The sequence below is a fragment of the Populus alba genome, chromosome 11, assembly GCF_005239225.2.
Source record: "Populus alba chromosome 11, ASM523922v2, whole genome shotgun sequence".
In the NCBI taxonomy this organism is placed as follows: domain Eukaryota; kingdom Viridiplantae; phylum Streptophyta; class Magnoliopsida; order Malpighiales; family Salicaceae; genus Populus; species Populus alba.
This window is the reverse complement of record NC_133294.1, coordinates 15783860-15807302: the sequence shown is the minus strand read 5'-3', so window position 1 is coordinate 15807302 and position 23443 is coordinate 15783860. Positions and strand designations below refer to the sequence as shown.

The 23443-nt window shown below is 34.5% G+C and overlaps 3 protein-coding genes and 1 long non-coding RNA gene across 4 annotated transcripts; all 4 read left to right on the top strand.

The window, feature by feature from the left end:
- Nucleotides 1–1073: 1073 nt before the first annotated feature.
- Nucleotides 1074–4790, top strand: LOC140956182 (G-type lectin S-receptor-like serine/threonine-protein kinase At4g27290). The gene is made up of 7 exons (XM_073412772.1): nucleotides 1074–2546; nucleotides 2674–2814; nucleotides 3034–3191; nucleotides 3300–3510; nucleotides 3675–3912; nucleotides 3987–4137; nucleotides 4226–4790. Exons 1-7 carry the CDS (start codon nucleotides 1274–1276, stop codon nucleotides 4529–4531), a joined length of 2478 nt encoding a protein of 825 aa, XP_073268873.1. The 5' UTR covers nucleotides 1074–1273; the 3' UTR covers nucleotides 4532–4790.
- Nucleotides 4791–9040: 4250 nt separating this feature from the next.
- Nucleotides 9041–12862, top strand: LOC118047487 (G-type lectin S-receptor-like serine/threonine-protein kinase At4g27290). Its single transcript, XM_035056793.2, has 7 exons — nucleotides 9041–10343; nucleotides 10892–11032; nucleotides 11221–11378; nucleotides 11651–11861; nucleotides 11943–12180; nucleotides 12255–12405; nucleotides 12486–12862. The coding sequence occupies exons 1-7, from the start codon at nucleotides 9041–9043 to the stop codon at nucleotides 12789–12791; spliced, it is 2508 nt and encodes an 835-aa protein (XP_034912684.2). The 3' UTR covers nucleotides 12792–12862.
- A 4705-nt stretch (nucleotides 12863–17567) lies between these two features.
- LOC140956181 (uncharacterized) lies at nucleotides 17568–19160 on the top strand. The gene is made up of 2 exons (XR_012171284.1): nucleotides 17568–18891; nucleotides 19019–19160. It is a non-coding gene; the product is annotated as an uncharacterized lncRNA (long non-coding RNA).
- A 359-nt stretch (nucleotides 19161–19519) lies between these two features.
- LOC140956124 (G-type lectin S-receptor-like serine/threonine-protein kinase SD1-1) lies at nucleotides 19520–21134 on the top strand. Its single transcript, XM_073412464.1, has 5 exons — nucleotides 19520–19544; nucleotides 19653–19863; nucleotides 20028–20265; nucleotides 20340–20490; nucleotides 20574–21134. The coding sequence occupies exons 2-5, from the start codon at nucleotides 19812–19814 to the stop codon at nucleotides 20877–20879; spliced, it is 747 nt and encodes a 248-aa protein (XP_073268565.1). The 5' UTR covers nucleotides 19520–19544; nucleotides 19653–19811; the 3' UTR covers nucleotides 20880–21134.
- The last annotated feature ends 2309 nt before the right edge of the window (nucleotides 21135–23443 follow it).

The window sequence follows — 23443 nt, the reverse complement described above, 5'->3', positions numbered from 1 at the left end:
CCTGAATTTATTTAATTAACTAAATCAAAGTTTAATTAAGTCCGCAAACTTATTAATTCTTATAATTTCATTAATTAAAATAATTTAAATTTTAAGTAAATTTTCAAACTTATTAATTCTTCAACTGATCAATTTATTCTCAAATCTGAAAATATTATCCCTAAACTTCAAGATTTGTTGTCTTAACCTAATTATCAACTATATTTAATTTTTATTATTTGTTCAAAAATTTAGGCATCACAAATATTCAATACAATAAGTATGAGAGAATTTAAAATATCTGTTCGTCATAGCTGACATCACAAAAACATCTCAATCCAGTAGGCTTGTGACTGGGTCAAAAAAGAGAGCTCGTCTCCTTGTACGTCAAAGTATCTGTAGTTCTGTCATGGCTGTCGCAACTGGGGCAGATAACAGAGAGACATCAGAAGGTTTCATCAGTAATTTGGAGGATTAGTCGTCCATTCATTCATCCCCCCTGACCTTCCATAGCAATATAGCATGTCTTCACGTTTCAAGTCTACAAGACTTGGAGGTTTTTTGACGAAGACACCTAAGATTAAATTAGCTCAAGAAATAGCAGCAGCCCATCTCCCACAAGGACAAAAACAAATGTCGATTTGGCGTGGATTCAAAGGGGTTGAAAACCCGATTCATATATAAATCACAGTCTAATGGCGTGAAATAAGGGGCGTTGAAAACCTTGATCATTGCCATAGCCAACAGTCAGAATAAGAATCAGAAATCCTAGCAATAAAAGAAAGATGATTGAATGCTGGCTAATTAAGTCAAACAACCAATTAGCTTCTTAAATTTGTATGGCTATTATTGAATGTCACGTCACAAGAATAATAAATACAAATAAAAATATCAACAGATCTATCAATAAACTTTTGCTGTATCTATTAGTAAATAAAATAATCTTTCGCTATATTTATTAATAAACACCAACAAAAATATATCGTAATAGTAATGGTATCCAAGGTTTGCTCGATAATGAAAGAATTTTAGATGAAGGGGAGTACAAGTCTCCTCGTCCAAGTCCAACGGACCATGACAAATCACTAATTCAGCTTTACTAAGCTTCAAAACACTGCATGTCAAGTTTTGAAAATAAATATAGAAATTGCGTTGTCATCTAGAAATAAAGCTTAGTAGTGGGTAGTGGACCTCTAAATGGAACTGATTACTATTATCGCAATTTTTTTTGACATGGAGTATTTCTATATCTAAGACTGACTTTGAAATAAAAGATGTGAGCTGCAAAGAAATCATGAGAACAACAATGGATCGCATAGCTCCCATATTTCTCTTTCTATTGTTGATTATTGATACATCCACTGCAATTGACACCATAAACACAACTCAATCCATTAGAGACGGTGATACTATTCTTTCAGCTAATGGAGCCTATGAGTTGGGATTTTTTAGCCCGGGGAATTCTGCAAACCGATACTTGGGGATATGGTATGCTAAAATATCTGTGATGACTGTAGTTTGGGTTGCCAACAGAGAAACCCCACTTAATGATTCATCAGGTGTTTTAAGGCTTACCAACCAAGGAATTCTCGTCCTTTCAAATCGGAACGGGAGCATAGTTTGGTCGTCCGACTCATCGCGACCTGCGACTAATCCAGCCGCTCAACTTTTGGATTCAGGAAACCTTGTCGTGAAGGAGGAGGGTGATGATAACCTGGAAAGCTCCTTGTGGCAGAGTTTTGAACATCCAGCTGATACATTATTGCCTGAAATGAAGCTAGGACGGAATAGAATAACAGGGATGGACTCTTACATTACATCCTGGAAGTCACCGGATGATCCTTCAAGAGGTAATGTTTCAGAAATTCTTGTTCCTTATGGATATCCTGAGATAATTGTGGTGGAGAATTCAATTGTTAAGCACCGGTCTGGACCGTGGAATGGTTTGAGGTTCAGTGGCATGCCTCAATCAAAACCAAATCCGAAATACTCAATTGAATTTGTTTTTAATGAGAAGGAGATGTTTTACAGATATCATGTTCTCAGTCAGTCAATGTCTTGGAGGGTCACGGTAACTCAGGGTGGTGATGTCCAGCGCTTCACGTGGATTGAACAAACACGAAGTTGGCTGCTTTATCTCACCTTAAATACCGATAATTGTGAACGTTATGCACTGTGTGGTGCAAATGGTATCTGTAGTATCAACAGCTCTCCAATGTGTGGTTGCTTGAATGGATTTGTACCAAAAGTTCAAAGCGAATGGGAGTTGACGGACTGGTCAAGTGGTTGTGTTAGAAGGACTCCACTGAATTGCTCTGGAGACGGGTTTCAAAAGGTCTCGGCTGTGAAGTTGCCTCAGACAAAAACATCATGGTTTAACAGGAGCATGAATCTTGAAGAGTGCAAGAACACGTGCTTGAATAACTGCAGCTGTACAGCTTATTCAAATTTAGATATCAGGGATGGAGGAAGTGGATGCTTGCTCTGGTTCGATGATCTGCTTGATGTTAGAATACTTGTTGAAAATGAACCAGACATTTATATAAGGATGGCTGCTTCAGAACTAGGTATATAGTTATCATATGAACTAATGAAAATTCTCAAGCCATATTAACTGACAAAACACATACATAGCATATTGGCTTTACCTATTATTATCTTTTAACTTTAGTTTTTTTACTCCTTGATGTGCAGATAACGGTTATGGTGCAAAGATTGAAACGAAAGCCAATGAGAAGAAAAGGATCATACTAAGCATTGTGTTGTCTACAGGAATTCTGTTCCTTGGCCTGGCCCTGGTCTTTTATGTTTGGAAAAGGCATCAGATGAAAAACAGTATGTTACACTCACACCATGAAATTCTAACCTCTTCTATGCCCCTTCCCCTGTGTTTCCATATTGTATTGATATAGGCAGTGTAGTTTGTTTTCAAAGTAGAGTTTTAGTAATCCAATCTACGACCAAATATTGTTAAGGAGGTCACTATACTTGATTTTCTTAAGAAATCTGTATTTAGCAGAGAACAGAGATCCATTCTTTCTTTTCTTCTGGCAGGAAAAATGACCGGTGTTTCGGGAATAAGTTCAAATAACAAGCACCAGAACAAAGATCTGGAATTATTGTTGTTTACAATAGATACCTTGGCTTCTGCAACAAATAACTTTTCTCTTAACAATATACTGGGAGAAGGAGGATTCGGACATGTTTATAAGGTATTAAACTATTACTTGCCATGCAAGTTCTATGCGACATCATGTTATGATTCTCAACTTGATCGATCTCAAAGGACAAAATATTATTTAGTTGCTTATGATAATCAGGGGACGCTGAAAGATGGACTTGAAATAGCTGTGAAGAGGCTCTCTAAGAGTTCAAGACAAGGCCTCGATGAGTTCAAAAATGAAGTCAGGCATATAGTGAACCTTCAGCACCGGAATCTAGTGAAGCTTCTAGGATGCTGCATTGAAGGAGAGGAAAAGATGTTGATTTACGAGTTCTTGCCTAACAAAAGCTTGGACTTCTTTATTTTTGGTTTGGATCTCTAACCTATACCGATTTAGTTGATCATTTACACTTCATTAATATTTTCATCATTGTAATGATAATTTATATAGGATCCAAGTGGTTCTTTGACATGCATTTAAGAATCTGACAAGGACATGGATTGACGTGTCAAAAATATGTAATTGAGACAGATGACACACGGAGCATGCTATTAGATTGGCCTAAGCGTTACAATATTATCATTGGGATTGCTCGTGGACTCCTTTATCTTCACCAAGATTCAAGACTAAGAGTAATTCACAGAGATCTAAAAGCCAGCAATATTTTATTAGATCACAACATGCACCCAAAAATTTCCGACTTCGGGCTGGCGAGAGGTGTTGACGGAAATGAAACTGAATCCAAAACAAGGAAAGTGGTGGGGACATAGTAAGTGTTTCCAGCATACATTGTTTACTTCCAAGTCTGACAGATGCCATCTAACATTCCTTGAATATTTCCAGTGGCTACATATCTCCAGAGTATGCATTCCATGGACTCTACTCATTAAAATCAGATGTCTTCAGCTTTGGTGTTTTGGTGTTAGAGATAGTGAGTGGTTACAGGAACAGAGGATTCTGTCATCCAGATCACCAACTCAACCTACTTGGACATGTAAGTACTGCCATAAAAAAAACATAAGGTTTTTTTACTTCTGGGTAGAGATCTCATTTTAGTAACATAACATGATTTATCTTAACAGGCTTGGACACTGTTTAATGAAGGCAGGCCATTGGAACTGATTGCGGAATCGACGACTGAAACATGCAATTTGTCTGAAGTGCTCCGTGTGATTCAATTGGGGCTATTATGCGTGCAAGAAAGTCCTGAAGATAGACCAAGCATTTCGTACGTGGTTTTGATGCTAGGTAATGATGCTGAGTTGCCTCAGCCTAAACAGCCGGGTTATTTTACTGCAAGGGACGTTATTGAAGCGAGTACTCAACCGAGCCACAGCAAACGATATTCAACAAACGATTGCTCGATTTCACTGGTAGAGGCAAGGTAGATTAGTTTTTGCATAGACATTCTACATCTTGAAGCTGTAGTTTGCTTCTAATTGAGTCTCACTTACGTTTCCTCTCATCTACTTGGATAGTAGGACAGCGTGTGTACTTGTTGCATTCGTGTGTATATATAATGTTTAAGTTAGTTGTTTGATCATTGGTTTCAGCATGCATGCATGAAATGTCTGTAATTATTTTCTTAACAAGAACTGTTTTGTATACTTAAAAGAATGTCTTCATGTCTTAATTTCTTTTACTGTTTCACAATCTTGTATTGAAGGCAAGACTTCACCAACATTCTCAGAGATATAGGCTCTTCGATCTAATTCAATTTGTGAGGAAATAGATGGTTTTGATGGGAAACATCGTAACTGGTCTAACCACAAACCAAATCCCACTTAGGTCCCAAGTCATTCTCCTAACTATCCTCGCTGGGTTTGACAGAGGTTTTCTTTGAACAGGATGGTTTTCTTTTGTACGAGAAAGAAACCATTCTGGAAGTATGCTTCACAGGATTTGCAGAAGCTAAAGCTAGGTATTGCTTCTGAATCTCAAGCAGTGCATCCTACCAATTTTGTCCTATTTTCTGTCATACGTTTCCAGAAGTTCTTCCTTTCATTACTGGTACTCTTGATTATTTTCACAGCACGAAACTTGCTGAAAAAATATTTATTTTAACGTTGTAAAAAAAATCCAACAAAGCCAAAAATCACAAAACTCCCTAGAAATATAAAGTTCAGGTCCACAAAGCATCAATGGAGGGGTGGTCTAAGCTTCATCTAGATACTCCATAAACCTGAGCCATGTAAACTAAATTGTATGTACTTAATAAAACCAGTCTGAAAATATGTTCTGATTTTTGGTTCCTCACGGTCCGCTGATTAACAGCAGGTTTACCACCTCATAAAATCCAAAAGGTGAAGGTCAATTTCAAAGAGTGTAAGGGATCAGCATTGAGACTAGATTTCGAGGTCTTTAACATGAACAATGAGAATTTCTCCTCTCCGAAAAAAGGAAAAAAAAAAAAAAAAAAGAGGTTTATTTCAGGCACAGATATCCCAAATCTTCATTTTTGTTCCCAAAGGTCATTTCTTACATCTCAGTAGCCATTGAAATAACAATGTACTTCCAGGAAAAAAAAAAAAAAAAAGAATCATGGGATTATCAGAGAATGGCATTCCCTTGCTTCTTTTTTCCTCGGCTTTGTTCCCGATTATAACAATATCCATTGCAGTTGACACCATAAATACAACTCAATCTATCAGCCATGGAGACGCCATGGTGTCAGCTGCTGGAAGCTTTAAACATGGGATTTTCCAGCCCAGGCAGCTCGAAACACCGTTGCTTGGACATATGGTACAACAACGTATATATCATGACTGAATCCCCCTCATCAATCCATCAGGTGTGTAAAGATTACTGGTGACGGAATTCTAGTCCTTCTCAATCACAACGGAATCATCATTCCAGCACATCAGGTGTCTACCATTAATCTATAGAAACCAAAGATTCTTGTAAAGTCTTTTTAATTAACAAAAAAAACTAAAAGAACTCGGTGAGGAGAATTACCGTTAATTTAAGCAGTGTAATGATAATTTTACCTTTCATTGCTTTTAACAATTGCCTTGGTAGTGAGGATAAACTCGCATTTTTCATGAAATTTAAATGTCATCTGAGAATTGAAAAAGGATAAAGTTGTTAATTATTATTTTTTATGTGGAATAAAAACACTATATTGCCCTTGAGAGCTCAAAAAGCTAGCCTTTGGTCCAAGAGCTTTTACGTCTTTATAGATTTATTGATATAGTTAAATAACATTTGTGCCCTTCAAGTCTAAAAAATAATGACCTTTAAAAGGGGTTGTTTTATCTTCGTATATTTTATGCATAGTAAAATTTCATGTTTACCTTTTGACTTTGAGAAATCAAAAGTTGTCTTAGGAGGGTATTTTCGTATTTGAATCATTGTTTTTTTCCCCGTAATGTTCATATGCCCTTAGAGCCTTTTTAGTAATTTGCATTATTATAATATTAATAAATTAATAAAATAGGTCTAAGCATGCTATAAATATATAGCCACGTCATTGCCTCTCACGCTATTCAGGTGACACGAATGGTGGCCAAAAACAATTGATTGGCTACTCACTCAAAACAGAAGGTGGCAGCATATTTTCTAGGGTGATGTTTTTTTGTCATTTGAGTTGTAGTTTGGTGACAACTGGTTTTTTTTTCTCCTATTCTTTTCTCTCTTCAAACTTTTTTAAATCATATCCTCTGATTTATATTTATTTTGGGTTTTGTCCTCGGATAATAGTTTTAACTAAATATCAATATTTAGACATATAATCATGATCATCAGGTGACAAGAGATAATAAAAGGATGATGCTTGATTATTATAGTGGGTTGTTGGATCATAACTTGGTATGTTCATGTTATCCTCCTTATTGCAACATTCTTGTTTTATTGTTTGGAAAGATGTGAGGAGGGAGTTTTTTTTTTTATTTACGTGGGTGTCTGGGTCAGCTTGCGCGCACCACGACTAATTCCACAGCTCACTGAACATCCTGCAAACCTAGTGAGCATGTAAAGCACCGCAGGGATGACAGGCGTGCATGGTGAGGTTTGAACCCAGGATACAGAGGAAGGGAACAAGTCCTTCAACCGCTGGGCCAAGACCTCAAGTGCGAGGAGGGAGTTTTTTGGTTTATTTGAAGGGTGATCACTATTGTTTGATAACCAAGCATTCCCTAACCAATAGTCAATGATTTCGAGAAACACAAATACAAAAAAGTTTTTGCATGATAACTTAGGATAAAAATATATTTTTTCATTTTAACTTTGTTTTTATTCTTCAATGCTAGCTATTAAAATTTTATCAATAGTCATTTTGATTGCAATCAAGTTAAATTAATATAGAATTTGAAAGCTAATTCACAGCAATGCCTAGTTTTAGCTGCTTCAATATTGTTTAGGAAGTAGAGTAAATTATTTTTGGTAGTTATTGGGAATGCAGGGGAGGAAAAATTAAAATCTGACACTTGTATTTGATTCTGTTTGTTTTTACATTTCAAAAATAATTTAAAAAAAATTAAAGTTTTAAATTTACTTTAAATTAATATATTTTTTAGTGTTTTTAAATTATTTTAATATATTAATAATAAAAATAATTTTAAAAATTAAAAAATATATTATTTTAATTCATTTTCAAGTGAAAACCAACTACAATTATATTTTTAAACAATCCCGATAATGACCGGAAATTCCAACAAGTGGTAAATGAATGGCGTGTCGTGGAGCTCGAGGCCAATTTTGTTTTTTGTCTTATTTTAGGCCTCTTAGCTTTCAGCTTTTCTTGTGGTTTTGGGTCAAAAGAGTTTGGAGTGTTTTTTACTTCGATTGAGTTTTTTGGATTTGAATTTTATTCTCTTTTATTTTCTATTTTTTCTTGGTTTTATAAATAAGATTTTTATTTTTTTTCTTATTTTCCAAACCCTTTTCTATCTAAATTTTTTATTATTATTTTCATGAATTTTTCCGCTAAAAAATCAGTTTAAATAAACATTCTTTGTTTTTTCATTTTTAGAATACATAATTCTTTTTGTTAATATTACTTGTGTACAATATCAAACACACATAATAATTATATTAGAATTTTTTCTAAATATCAAGGTGAAATAAAAAAAAATAAAAATCAAAACATATATTTCAATTTCAACTATAAACTAATATTTATGGAAGAAGTATTCCATATTCATAGAGCACACATCATAAAACAGCATATTGTATGGGAAAAAAAAGAAAGAAAAAGAAAAAGGGCGAAATTCACATCCGTCCCAAGCATGCATGACACGAGCAGATTGACTAGCTACATCAGCGTGGAGTTAGAGCTTGTTTATTTTTAGTTTTAAAAAATTGAATTTTTTTTATGCATAACTTGAGCAAATCTTTTTTTTAATATTATTTTCAGAACGTTTTAAAAAATATTCATTATCACAATATTAATCGCTCTTTTACTGTCCATCGGTCAAATATATTTTAATTATTTCCTTGCAGTTTTTTTCTCATTTACAAGACTTGCATATGTGATTTGGTCAAGTACATCCAGCTCAGGGACAATAGCATTCAAACAAAGAGTCGGTTTCGCGCAGAAATTTATGTCTGTTCCAACGAAATTTCAATTTTGAAAACCAGATTATTCTACACGACAATGAAGACTAAATAGTGTTAAAATGAGCTAATCATACAACTCATAGAAGACATTTGAAACTTCAGTGATGACGACATTGTAAGTAGAGAATGAGAACGCACAGAGGGGGTCAAATTGTTATCATCGAAGTCTTATATGCCGATTATCATTCAGAAGATGCATGGAAAGGCCATTTCAGAGACCATAAGAGTAAAACATTGAAAAATAATAGAACTTTCGGACTTATCATTTCTCTAATTCATCACTTGCTCACCAAAATCAAAGTAAAAGAAGGCAAGAAATAAAAGTTTATTCAAGCATTACCATGACAAAGTTCACTGCAGCAAAAATTATGAATGCATATGTAGATAGCACTTCTGCGCTGCTTTATATCTCTATTTTGTTGCTGATCATTAAAATATCCACTGCAATTGACACCATAAATACAACTCAATCTATCAGAGATGGAGAAAGCATGGTCTCTGCTGATGGGAGCTTTAAAATGGGATTTTTCAGCCCAGGCAGCTCCAAAAACCGATACTTGGGTATATGGTACAACAAGGTATCCGTCATGACTGTAGTTTGGGTTGCCAACAGGGAAATCCCCCTCACCAATTCATCAGGTGTGTTAAGGGTTACTGGCGAGGGACTTCTAGTCCTTCTCAATCACAACGAGAGCATCATTTGGTCTTCCAACGCCTCTAGGTCTGCAAGATTTCCAGTAGCACAGCTTTTGGATTCAGGGAATATTGTTGTCAGAGAAGAGGATGATAGTGACCTGGAAAACTCCTTGTGGCAAAGTTTCGATTATCCATGTGATACACTCCTGCCAGGGATGAAGATGGGAAGGAATTCAATAACAGGCTTTGATCGGCCCTTGACATCGTGGAAGACAACTGACGATCCATCTAGAGGTAACTTTACTTTCAGATTTGATCCTAGTGGATATCCTGAGCTAATTCTGACAGAGAATTCAATTCCGCGGTTTCGGTCTGGACCCTGGAATGGCCTGCGTTTCGGTGGTCCTCAATTACGGCCGAACTCTGTATACAAATACGAGTTTGTGTTTAATGACAAGGAGATATTTTACAGATACCAGCTTCTTAACAATTCAATTCTTTCAAGGCTAGTCCTAACTCCAAACGGGGACGTCCAGCGTTTAATATGGACCAATGAAACAGGTATCTGGACGTTTTATCTTACACTGTTTGTTGATGATTGTAACCGATATGCAGTGTGTGGTGCATATGGGAGCTGTGATATTAACTACTCCCCAGCATGTGGTTGCTTGAAAGGATTTCTACCGAAAGTTCCAAGAACTTGGGACATGATGAACTGGTCAGATGGTTGTGCTAGAAGGACTCCACTGAACTGCACAGGAGATGTGTTTCAAAGGTATTCTGGCGTAGAGCTGCCAGAGACGAGAAAATCGTGGTTTGATAAGAGCATGAATCTCGAGCAATGCAAGAGCATGTGTATGAAGAACTGCTCATGTACAGCTTATGCAAATCTGGACATCAGGGAAGGAGGAAGTGGGTGCCTGCTCTGGTTCAGTGACTTGATTGATATTAGACAATTAAATGACAACGGGCAGGACATTTATATAAGGATGGCTGCATCAGAACAAGGTATGAAGTTATCTATGACCTGAAAAAACAGTCTCTAATTCTGGGATTGTAATAACATTAAAATTTAATTCACGTAAAAAGTAGATTAGCCACAAGATAACTGGTGTGAAAGGTTAGAAAAAAAGCAACATGCAAGTGAAGCAAATTTTCTTGCTTTCTTTAACATCCTTAAATCAGGGAATCGAAGTTTATAACAGGCCATAGGTATGTGGAAGCATTTCTTTGTTGATGCTAGTTGGTCTACATCGCGTAAATAGTTGGCTCTAAATTCATAGGGTATAAGAGAACTTGAGACAATAAAAATGAATAGGTAAACATATCATCTGGCAACATGATAGACTGATTTACTTTACAAAAGTGGTAATTGTAACTTCTAAAAACCTCAAGTAGTATTAAAATATTCAGTGACACTGTTTATTGTGAATTCATTAGATAGCTGAAATGTTATCTATACTATACTAACCAACCAAAAAATAAAATGGTGATCGGCCGTACTTTCATATTGTTGATCTTTAACTGCCAGTTTTCTGCCAACTGCCTTGTGTCAGATCACAATGATGAAGATGGGACTAAATCCAATAAAACGAAACATACGAGGATCATAGTGATCTCTGTGGTAACAGCAGGAATGCAGCTTATTGGCATAGTCTTGGTTCTACTTGTTCGGAAAAAGAAGCAGCAGAAGGGCAGTAAGTTGTTCAATCTAAAGAATTAACTATTTCCCCTGCCCACTGCAATTTTCTACAATTAACTTTGATCTGTAGTAATCTGAGTGACAAATCACAATCATTATTGTATTTGAAATGACAATGAAATGTTTGTACATCATAAAATAGAGATCCAGAAGAGATGACACCTACTCTACTTTACTTTTTAGGAAAAGTGACAGGTATTCTTGGAGGAAGAAGAGATGATACCTGCAAGAAGGAAGATCCAGAACTTCAGCTGTTTGATTTCGGTACAATTGCTTGTGTCACCAATAACTTTTCTCTTACCAATAAACTAGGAGAAGGGGGTTTCGGACCTGTTTATAAGGTAATGATATAACAAGTAATCATGCAATTTATTGATGGGCACGGAGATTCATAAAAGAAACTCCAGGCCACCATAGTAGTTCGCTGGTACTAGTTATCTCAAATCTATTTGATAGATTGAATTTACCCTTTCTTACAGATGAAAAAGCAATTGCTTACAAAGTGTTCCAACTTTTATCAGTTCAAACAAATGCAAGTAACATGCAGAATTAAGCAATTTCTCAAATTTTACATACAAACTGACTGTTAATTGCAAGGTATGATTATTTACAGGGAATACTAGAAGATGGACAAGAAATAGCTGTGAAGAGGCTCTCAAAGAGCTCAAGACAAGGACTTGATGAGTTCAAGAATGAGGTCATGCATATTGCAAAACTTCAACACCGGAATCTGGTTAAGCTTTTGGGATGCTGCATGCAAGCAGATGAAAGGATATTGATTTACGAGTTCATGCCTAAAAAAAGCTTGGACATCTTTATTTTTGGTTTGAAACTCTGCATACCATTACAAAGTTAATTAGACTTTCTTTTGTATATGCTTACCGACTTGAGCAAAAATTTCACAGATCGAACACATAGCGCACTACTGGACTGGCCACAACGCTATCACATTATCAACGGGATTGCTCGTGGACTTCTTTATCTTCACCAAGATTCACGACTAAGAATAATCCACAGAGATTTGAAGGCCAGCAATATCTTATTAGACAACAACATGAACCCAAAAATTTCAGACTTTGGCCTCGCTAGAAGTTTTGGAGAAAATGAAACTGAAGCCAACACAAATAGGGTGGTGGGAACATAGTAAGTACCTCCGGCATTTGCAGTTTATGGCCATTACTAGCAAATGCGATTTAACATCCAAAGTTTGCCTGCAGTGGCTACATATCACCAGAGTACGCAATTGATGGGCTCTACTCAGTAAAATCTGATGTCTTCAGCTTTGGTGTTTTGGTGCTTGAGATTGTGAATGGGAACAGGAATAGAGGATTCTGTCACCCAGACCACCACCTCAACCTTCTTGGCCATGTAAGTTTCAAAAAAAGTTGAAACATTTTCTTAATTCTACCTACCGAATCTCTTTCCTATAACAAGATTTTAATCATCAGGCATGGAGACTATTTACTGAAGGCAGGTCTTCTGAACTAATTACTGAACCAATAGCAGAATCATGCAATTTATCAGAAGCGCTTCGTTCAATTCATGTGGGTCTATTATGCGTACAATGCCATCCAAATGATAGGCCAAGCATGTCATCTGTGGTTTTAATGTTGAGTGGTGAAGGTAAATTGCCTCAGCCAAAACAACCAGGTTTCTTTACTGAAAGGACTTTGGTTGAAGCAAATTCTTCATCAATAAAGAACACATCATGTTCAGTCAATGATTCCAACATAACCCTATTAGAGGCAAGATAGAAACTTTTTTTTTTTTTGTCACTGATATATTTTGTTTCTTGTCATGTTCACAGAAACTATTGTTCTTTTTAGGCTCATTCGTCTTCTATTTGTATAGATTATTGGGTCTATGTATGAAAACGACAGTTAGATACTTTTGTTAGCAACATGAACTTGAAAAAACCACTGAAAGTAAATGAAATGGAGCAAAATATATGACTTCCATATGGTACTTCTAAGAAAAGTAGAAACGCAGAAACCACATGCCACCACTGTATGAAACATAAAGAAATAGAGCATGAAATTATTGATTACTTTCATTTCCTTTCTTTTTCTGCGTCAAGGACGTACTTGCCATCCAATTTGCAGAGACTAGATCGATGATAGTAAATTGTTAATGCAAAGTCTCGTCCAAGAGGTGGCACAGTTTCTCGTTGTGGACTATTCCCGTAGCTTTTACGCTTGCCAGCAGCCGAAGAAACCACGGCACGTTGGAGTAATACATGAAATCTAAAGATGAAGAGCTTCAAGTTATTTACCTTCATGGTGGCATAATTGTAGAACTAAATCGAATTCCTACCTGGTTTTCCTTTAGGAACCTAAGTGCTCGTTGTGAGAGACTAAATTGATGTGCTAATGCTTGGTTAAAATGAAGTCTCTTCCAACTCCAAGCGGTGCTTTTCTCGTTGAGGACTTTTGTCGAACACTGGAAGACATCTGTCGGAAGAAAATCAAATGCTTTTTATGGGTTGTATGGAGAAAATGGCCCTGAACGATACTGGGCCTGTAGGTTTTCGCCTCATTCTATTACGATACGTGAGCTTTAAGAGCTCTCTATATTCGTCTTTTGGTCACCCATTGTTTATTTAAATTATGTTAATATTTCATGTTAAAGTTTATGTTGAAAATTAAATTCTAACAAAATTTTAACCTTAAAAATAAATGGATTATATTTTAATTTGACTTCAAATATATTCATTAATCATGTTTTAAACAAAATTTCCAACATCCCCTCTCAATTCCTTCTCCATTCTCTTTCTCTATTGTTCTTGGTTCTCCACTCTCATAATCTATCAACCAACAAGATTATCTTAGAAGATAAAAAAAAAAAAAAAAGTATCTTCTTTTTTTACCTTCTCTTTACAATTTTTTGATGTTTTTTTCTTAGATATTAAGGTTGATTATTTTGTTATGATATTATTTTTTTATTGTTGTCATTTTGTTATTGTTATAATAGTATAGTGTCTAACCTTGTATTTGAGGATGATAAAAATATTTTTGGTTTTATGAATTCTTTTCAGCTTTTTGCTTATTTTGGATATTATATATTGTTTTGCATAAATCTCTTAGATTTGTATTTTGTGTATTTTCTTCATTTAATTTAATTGAAAAAATCAATTCATTGATAATGATATGGAAAAATAAACCCATGTTTTCTTAGTTACATTATAATTCGATTTAATTTCAGATTTTTATGTTTGAGTTTTTTTATATATTTTTATGATAAGAAATTTAAAAGGTTTTCTAATTTTATATTTTTCGAAAATTAAAATATGAAAGAAAAAATATTTCACCTATGGAACATTCTTATTCTGTCATAAATGTTGTATAAAATACTTCCATTAATTTTCTGTCAGGAAAACGTATATAAAAAGTCAAAAGAATTAATTTTCTTACAAAAATTATCCGCTCATAAGCAATCCATCCTTTTATATATTCATCAAGTGATGAATGATGACATAATGAACTTGAATTTTGACCTATATAGTCTGTTCTTATCAATCTTTGTACCAAGGCCAATCATGCAGAGGATCTTTCGGATTCAAGGCAGGTGAAGAGAAGAGATAAAATAATAATAATAATAAAGAAAATTATCAGAGATTTCCCGATGTAATGGCATCTCTTCTGTGCCCACGACAGCCATTATTTTCCTACAAAGAGCCTTCCCACTATACTTTACATCCATCCTTTCTCGACGATGCCCCAGCATTTTCTGCATAATGGGGCATATTCAACAATGCTTGCTCTGTGTATGTATGTATATATATAGGTAGGTGAAGTAGGGAAACAGTAGGCGCCATATATATATATATAGCTACCGTTGTTGAATTAATCTAATATTTTTAAGCAGTAAAAGTTTCACAATATTGCCGACTCATGGTGTGAGAAAATGGGGCATGTTCAACGATGATTGCTATATACTAGTCTTATAACCCGCGCGATGCTGCGGATTAATTTTTTTTGTATAAAAAATACCAAAATAAAAACTAATATCTAAAAATGTTAGGTCTTTATATAACGCTATATCCAAGAATCTTGGATTTTGGCTATAACGTCTAACCCAAAAGTAATATTTATAATAATAATATTATTAAACTTACATGACCCAGTAGGTTTAGCTCCAATACTAGACTCAAAGAGTTGGATGCGGATCTAGCTGCAAGGTCAAGTCATAAAAGTGTGATAATTAAATAAATTAATTAAAAAGAAAAAAAACCAATAGAAAGAAAAAAAAACTAATGAATAAAAAGAAAACAAATCTGCATTAATTGGGTTAACCCATTAAACCTTGGATTCATGTCGTGAAAGTTTGATAACTAAATAGAAAAAAAAATTAACGAGTTAACCCAGAATTAATCGGGCTAACCCGTCAAACCAGGTTACCTGTTAAACCCGGGATCTGTATCATGAAAGTGTGATAATTAAATAGAAAAAAAAAATTGAATATTAACAAATTAAACTAAACAAAAAAAAAAATTAATTAAAAATAAAAAACAAAAAAACAAAAAACATACAAAAGACATAGGCATGTTACTAATGAGGAAAAGGAAAAAAAATTTGAATCAACTGAGTTAACCCGTCAAACCTGGGATTCGCGTCGTGAAAGTTTGATAACTAAATAGAAAAAAAATTTGATGGGTCAAACGAAAAAAATTAACAAACTAAACTAAACGAAAAAAATTGATTGAAAAGGAAAAAAACAAAAAACAAATTCAGGTTAACTCATTAAACCAGGTTAACCCGTCAAACTCGAGATCCGTGTCATAAAAGTATGATAACTAAATAAATTATTTTTTTCACATTAACAAACTAAATTAAACAAAAAAAAAATTAATTAAAAGAAATAGAAAAAAAATTGAACATTAACAACCTAAACTAAACACAAAAAAATTAATTTTAAAAAAAAAAACAAAAGACATAAGTCTATTACCAATGAGGAAAAAGAAAAAAAAAATCTGAGTCAACTGAGTTAATCCATCAAATTAGGTTAACCCATCAAACCTGGGATTCACGTCATGAAAGTTTGAGAACTAAATAGAAAAAAAAAATCAATGGGTCAAACAAAAAAAAATTAGGTTAACTCGTTAAACCAGGTTAACCCGTCAAACCCGAGATTCGTGTCATGAAAGTATGATAACTAAATAAAAAAAAAATTCACATTAACAAACTAAATTAAACAAAAAAACAAATTCATTAAAAGAAATAGAAAAAAAATTAAAGATTAACAAACTAAACTAAATGAAAAAAATTAATTAAAAAAAAAAGACATAAGCCTATTACGAAAAAGAAAAAAAAATTTAGGTTAACTCGTTAAACCAGGTTAACCCGTCAAACCCGAGATTCGTGTCATTGAAAGTATGATAACTAAATAAAATTTTTTTTTCACAATTAACAAACTAAATTAAACAAAAAACAATTCATTAAAAGAAATAGAAAAAAAAATTTGAACATTAACAACCTAAACTAAATGAAAAAAATTAATTAAAAAAAAACAAAAGACATAAGTCATTACTAATGAGGAAAAAGAAAAAAAAAATCTGAATCAACTGAGTTAACCCGTCAAACCCAGGATTCACGTCATGAAAGTTTAATAACTAAATAGAAAAAAAAAAATCTATGGGTCAAACGAAAAAAAAGTTAACAAACTAAACTAAACAAAAAAAATTGATTAAAAAGGAAAAAAAAAAATTCAAGTTAACTCGTTAAACCATGTTAACCTGTCAAACCCGAGATCTGTGTCATGAAAGTGTGATAACTAAATAATTTTTTTTTTTTCACATTAACAAACTAAATTAAACAAAAAAAAAAATTCATTAAAAGAAATAGAAAAAAAAATAAACATTAACAACCTAAACTAAATGAAAAAAATTAATTAAAAAAAACAAAAGACATAATCCTATTACTAATGAGGAAAAAGAAAAACAAAATCTGAATCAACTGAGTTAACCTGTGAAACCTGGGATTCACGTCATGAAATTTTGATAACTAAATAAAAAAAAAATCTATGGGTCAAACGAAAAATAAATTAACAAACTAAAGTAAACGAAAAAAAATTGATTAAAAAGGAAAAAAAAAAAATTCAGGTTAACTCGTTTAAACCAGGTTAACCCGTCAAACCTGAGATCCGTGTCATGAAAGTATGATAACTAAATAAAAAACTTTTTTTCATATTAAAAAAACTAAATTAAACAAAAAAAATTCATTAAAAGAAAAAAAAAAACACAAAGAAAAAAAAGAAAAAAAAACCCATAAGCAAAAAAAAAAAAAAAACAAGTGTTTCCCTGTACATGTGTGCACAGTGATTGATATGTAAAAACAGAAGAAACAAACAAAAAAAAAAAAACTACAGTGAAAAACCTAAGTGTTCTAGAGTTCTTTAATAACACAAAATGAAGAAAATATTTACTTGGTATCGATCTACTTAGAAATGATAAATCAATCATGTAAAATGATTTTGATATTTTTGAAAACCAATTTAAATTTCTTGGAGTGAAGAAACAATGACGTTGCGAATAAATCTATATCTAAGTCTGACTTTGACATAAAAGATGTGAGCTGCAAAGAAATCATGAGAACAACAATGGATCGCATAGCTCCCATATTTCTCTTTTTATTGTTGATTATTGATACATCCACTGCAATTGACACCATAAACACAACTCAATCCATTAGAGACGGTGATACTATTCTTTCAGCTAATGGAGCCTATGAGTTGGGATTTTTTAGCCCGGGGAATTCTGCAAACCGATACTTGGGGATATGGTATGCTAAAATATCTGTGATGACTGTGGTTTGGGTTGCCAACAGAGAAACCCCTCTTAATGATTCATCAGTTGTTTTAAGGCTTACCAACCAAGGAATTCTCGTCCTTTCAAATCGGAACGGGAGCATAGTTTGGTCGTCCGACTCATCGCGACCTGCGACTAATCCAGCCGCTCAACTTTTGGATTCAGGAAACCTTGTCGTGAAGGAGGAGGGTGATGATAACCTGGAAAGCTCCTTGTGACAGAGTTTTGAACATCCAGCTGATACATTATTGCCTGAAATGAAGCTAGGACGGAATAGAATAACAGGGATGGACTCTTACATTACATCCTGGAAGTCACCGGATGATCCTTCAAGAGGTAATGTTTCAGAAATTCTTGTTCCTTGTGGATATCCTGAGATAATTGTGGTGGAGAATTCAATTGTTAAGCACCGGTCTGGACCGTGGAATGGTTGAGGTTCAGTGGCATGCCTCAATCAAAACCAAATCCGAAATACTCAATTGAATTTGTTTTTAATGAGAAGGAGATGTTTTACAGATATCATGTTCTCAGTCAGTCAATGCCTTGGAGGGTCACGGTAACTCAGGGTGGTGATGTCCAGCGCTACACGTGGATTGAACAAACACGAAGTTGGCTGCTTTATCTCACCTTAAATACCGATAATTGTGAACGTTATGCACTGTGTGGTGCAAATGGTATCTGTAGTATCAACAGCTCTCCAATGTGTGGTTGCTTGAATGGATTTGTACCGAAGGTTCAAAGCGAATGGGAGTTGACGGACTGGTCAAGTGGTTGTGTTAGAAGGACTCCACTGAATTGCTCTGGAGACGGGTTTCAAAAGGTCTCGGCTGTGAAGTTGCCTCAGACAAAAACATCATGGTTTAACAGGAGCATGAATCTTGAAGAGTGCAAGAACAAGTGCTTGAATAACTGCACTTGTACAGCTTATTCAAATTTAGATATCAGGGATGGAGGAAGTGGATGCTTGCTCTGGTTCGATGATCTGCTTGATGTCAGAATACTTGTTGAAAATGAACCAGACATTTATATAAGGATGGCTGCTTCAGAACTAGGTATATAGTTATCATATGAACTAATGAAAATTCTCAAGCCATATTAACTGACAAAACACATACATAGCATATTGGCTTTACCTATTATTATCTTTTAACTTTAGTTTTTTTACTCCTTGATTTGCAGATAACGGTTATGGTGCAAAGATTGAAACGAAAGCCAATGATAAGAAAAGGATCATACTAAGCATTGTGTTGTCTACAGGAATTCTGTTCCTTGGCCTGGCCCTGGTCTTTTATGTTTGGAAAAGGCATCAGATGAAAAACAGTATGTTACACTCACACCATGAAATTCTAACCTCTTCTATGCCCCTTCCCCTGTGTTTCCATATTGTATTGATATAGGCAGTGTAGTTTGTTTTCAAAGTAGAGTTTTAGTAATCCAATCTACGACCAAATATTGTTAAGGAGGTCACTATACTTGATTTTCTTAAGAAATCTGTATTTAGCAGAGAACAGAGATCCATTCTTTCTTTTTTCTGGCAGGAAAAAAAAAATGACCGGTGTTTCGGGAATAAGTTCAAATAATACAAGCACCAGAACAAAGATCTGGAATTATTGTTGTTTACAATAGATACCTTGGCTTCTGCAACAAATAAACTTTCTCTTAACAATAATACTGGGAGAAAGGAGGATTCGGACATGTTTATAAGGTATTAAACTATTACTTGCCATGCAAGTTCTATGCGACATCATGTTATGATTCTCAACTTGATCGATCTCAAAGGACAAAATATTATTTAGTTGCTTATGATAATCAGGGGACGCTGAAAGATGGACTTGAAATAGCTGTGAAGAGGCTCTCTAAGAGTTCAAGACAAGGCCTCGATGAGTTCAAAAATGAAGTCAGGCATATAGTGAACCTTCAGCACCGGAATCTAGTGAAGCTTCTAGGATGCTGCATTGAAGGAGAGGAAAAGATGTTGATTTACGAGTTCTTGCCTAACAAAAGCTTGGACTTCTTTATTTTTGGTTTGGATCTCTAACCTACACCGATTTAGTTGATCATTTACACTTCATTAGTATTTTCATCATTGTAATGATAATTTATATAGGATCCAAGTGGTTCTTTGACATGCATTTAAGAATCTGACAAGGTTATGGATTGACGTGTCAAAAATATGTAATTGAGACAGATGACACACGGAGCATGCTATTAGATTGGCCTAAGCGTTACAATATTATCATTGGGATTGCTCGTGGACTCCTTTATCTTCACCAAGATTCAAGACTAAGAGTAATTCACAGAGATCTAAAAGCCAGCAATATTTTATTAGATCACAACATGCACCCAAAAATTTCAGACTTCGGGCTGGCGAGAGGTGTTGAGGGAAATGAAACTGAATCCAAAACAAGGAAAGTGGTGGGGACATAGTAAGTGTTTCCAGCATACATAGTTTACTTCCAATTCTGACAGATGCCATCTAACATTCCTTGAATATTTCCAGTGGCTACATATCTCCAGAGTATGCATTCCATGGACTCTACTCATTAAAATCAGATGTCTTCAGCTTTGGTGTTTTGGTGTTAGAGATAGTGAGTGGTTACAGGAACAGAGGATTCTGTCATCCAGATCACCAACTCAACCTCCTTGGACATGTAAGTACTGCCATAAAAAAAACTTAAGGTTTTTTCAGTTCTGGGTAGAGATCTCATTTTAGTAACATGATTTATCTTAACAGGCTTGGAGACTGTTTAAGGAAGGCAGGCCATTGGAACTGATCGCGGAATCGACGACTGAAACATGCAATTTGTCTGAAGTTCTCCGTGTGATTCAATTGGGGCTATTATGCGTGCAAGAAAGTCCTGAAGATAGGCCAAGCATTTCGTATGTGGTTTTGATGCTAGGTAATGATGCTGAGTTGCCTCAGCCTAAACAGCCGGGTTATTTTACTGCAAGGGACGTTATTGAAGTGAGTAATCAACCGAGCCACAGCAAACGATATTCAACAAACGATTGCTCGATTTCACTGGTAGAGGCAAGATAGATTAGTTTTTGCCTAGACATTCTACATCTTGAAGCTGTAGTTTGCTTCTAATTGAGTCTCACTTACGTTTCCTCTCATCTACTTGGGCAGTAGGACAGCGTGTATACTTGTTACATTCGTATGTATATATAATGTTTAAGTTAGTTGTTTGATCATTGCTTTTGCAAGAAATGTCTGTAATTATCTTCTTAACAAGAACTGTTTTGTATACTTATAAGAATGTCTTCATGTCTTATACTACATTCATTTCTTTTACTTTTTCACAAACTTGTATTGAAGGCAAGACTTCACCAACATTCTCAGAGATACAGGCTCTTCGATCTAATTCAATTTGTGAGGAAATAGATTGTTTTGATGGGAAACATCGTAACTGGTCTAACCACAAACCAAATCCCACTTAGGTCCCAAGTCATTCTCCTAACTATCCCCGCTGGGTTTGACGGAGGTTTTCTTTGAACACGATGGTTTTCTTTTGTACGAGAGAAAGCAAACCATTCTGGAAGTATGCTTCACAGGATTTGCAGAAGCTAAAGCTAGGTATTGCTTCTGAATCTCAATCAGTGCATCCTACCAATTTTGTCCTATTTTCTGTCATACGTTTCCAGAAGTCCTTCCTTTCATTACTGGTACTCTTGATTATTTTCACAGCACGAAACTTGCTGAAAAAATGTTTATTTCAACGTTGTAAAAAAAACCCCAACAAAGCCAGAAAATCTCAAAAACTCACTAGAAATATAAAGTCCAGGTCCACAAAGCATCAATGGAGGGGTGGTCTAAGCTTCATCTAGATACTCCATAAACCTGAGCCATGTAAACTAAATTGTATGTACTTAATAAAACCAGTCTGAAAATATGTTCTGATTTTTGGTTCCTCACGGTCCGCTGATTAACAGCAGGTTCACCACCTCATAAAATCCAAAAGGTGAAGGTCAATTTCAAAGAGTGTAAGGGATCAGCATTGAGACTAGATTTCGAGGTCTTTAACATGAACAATGAGAATTTCTCCTCTCCGAAAAAAGGAAAAAAAAAAAAAAAAAGAGGTTTATTTCAGGCACAGATATCCCAAATCTTCATTTTTGTTCCCAAAGGTCATTTCTTACATCTCAGTAGCCATTGAAATAACAATGTACTTCCAGGAAAAAAAAAAAAAAAAAAAAAAGAATCATGGGATTATCAGAGAATGGCATTCCCTTGCTTCTTTTTTCCTCGGCTTTGTTCCCGATTATAACAATATCCATTGCAGTTGACACCATAAATACAACTCAATCTATCAGCCATGGAGACGCCATGGTGTCAGCTGCTGGAAGCTTTAAACTGGGATTTTGCAGCCCAGGCAGTTCGAAAAACCGTTGCTTGGACATTTGGTACAACAACGTATCTATCATGACTGAACCCCCCTCATCAATCCATCAGGTGTGTAAAGATTACTGGTGAGGGAATTCTTGTCCTTCTCAATCACAACGGAATCATCATTCCAGCACATCAGGTGTCTACCATTTATCTATAGAAACCAAAGATTCTTGTAAAGTCTTTTTAATTAACAAAAAAAAACAACTAAAAGAACTCAGGTTTCTATAGCAATAAAAATACTATATTACCCTTGGGAGCTCAAAAAATTAACCTTTGGTCCAAGAGCTTTTGTGTCTTTATAGATTTATTGATATAGTTAAATAACATTTGTTCCATTCAAGTCTAGAAAATATTGGCGTTTAAAAGGGGGGTTGTTTTATTTTTGTATATTTTATGTACATTAAAATTTTATGTTTACCTTTAGACTTTGAAAAAATCAAAGGCTACTTTGGGAGGGTATTTTTGTATTTACATCATTATTTTTTTTTTTGTAATATTCAAATGCCTTTAGAGCCTTTTTAGTAATTTGTATTATTAAAATATTAATAAATCAATAAAATAGGTCTACACGTGCTACACATATGTAACCACATCATTGCCACCTCGCCCTATTCTAGTGGCAAAAAAAAAAAGATTAATTTGTCTACTTACTCAATATAGAAGATATCTTTTAGGTGATGTTTTTTTATCATTTGAGTTATAATTCAGTGACATTAGTTTTTTTTTCTTTTTCTTTTTCTCTCTCCTAAGTTTTAGTATATATATAAAGCTTTGACAGATTTAATTATATCCTACAATTTATATTTATTTTGGATTTAGTCCTCATATGTTAGTTTTACCCAGATATCAATATTTAGTAATCAAAGGATGATGCCTGATTATTATAATGGGAGGTTGGATCATAACTTTTTTAATGTTCATGTTATCCTCGTTGCAACATTCTTGTTTTATTGTTTGGAAAGATTGAGGAGGGAGTTGTTTGGTTTATTTGAAGGGTGATCACTATTGTTTGATAATCAAGCATTCCCTAACCAATAGTCAATGATGTCGAGAAACACAAATACGAAAAAGTTTTTGCATGATAACTTAGGATAAAAATATATTTTTCCATTTTACCTTTGTTTTTATTCTTCAATGCTAGCTATTAAAATTTTATCAATAGTCATTTTGATTGCAATCAAGTTAAATTAAAATAGAATGTGAAAGCTAATTCG

Bases quoted from the DNA above. Each gene is read 5' to 3' on its own strand.
- LOC140956182 (XM_073412772.1), top strand. From the start codon at position 1,274: ATGAGAACAACAATGGATCGCATAGCTCCCATATTTCTCTTTCTATTG. The intron at 2,815-3,033 runs GTATGTTACACT...TTCTTCTGGCAG, and splicing joins AAGGCATCAGATGAAAAACA to GAAAAATGACCGGTGTTTCG. The intron at 3,913-3,986 runs GTAAGTGTTTCC...GAATATTTCCAG, and splicing joins AGGAAAGTGGTGGGGACATA to TGGCTACATATCTCCAGAGT.
- LOC118047487 (XM_035056793.2), top strand. From the start codon at position 9,041: ATGACAAAGTTCACTGCAGCAAAAATTATGAATGCATATGTAGATAGC. The intron at 10,344-10,891 runs GTATGAAGTTAT...GCCTTGTGTCAG, and splicing joins GATGGCTGCATCAGAACAAG to ATCACAATGATGAAGATGGG. The intron at 12,406-12,485 runs GTAAGTTTCAAA...TTTAATCATCAG, and splicing joins ACCTCAACCTTCTTGGCCAT to GCATGGAGACTATTTACTGA.
- LOC140956124 (XM_073412464.1), top strand. From the start codon at position 19,812: ATGTTGATTTACGAGTTCTTGCCTAACAAAAGCTTGGACTTCTTTATT. The intron at 19,864-20,027 runs GTTTGGATCTCT...TAATTGAGACAG, and splicing joins CTTGGACTTCTTTATTTTTG to ATGACACACGGAGCATGCTA. The intron at 20,491-20,573 runs GTAAGTACTGCC...TTATCTTAACAG, and splicing joins AACTCAACCTCCTTGGACAT to GCTTGGAGACTGTTTAAGGA.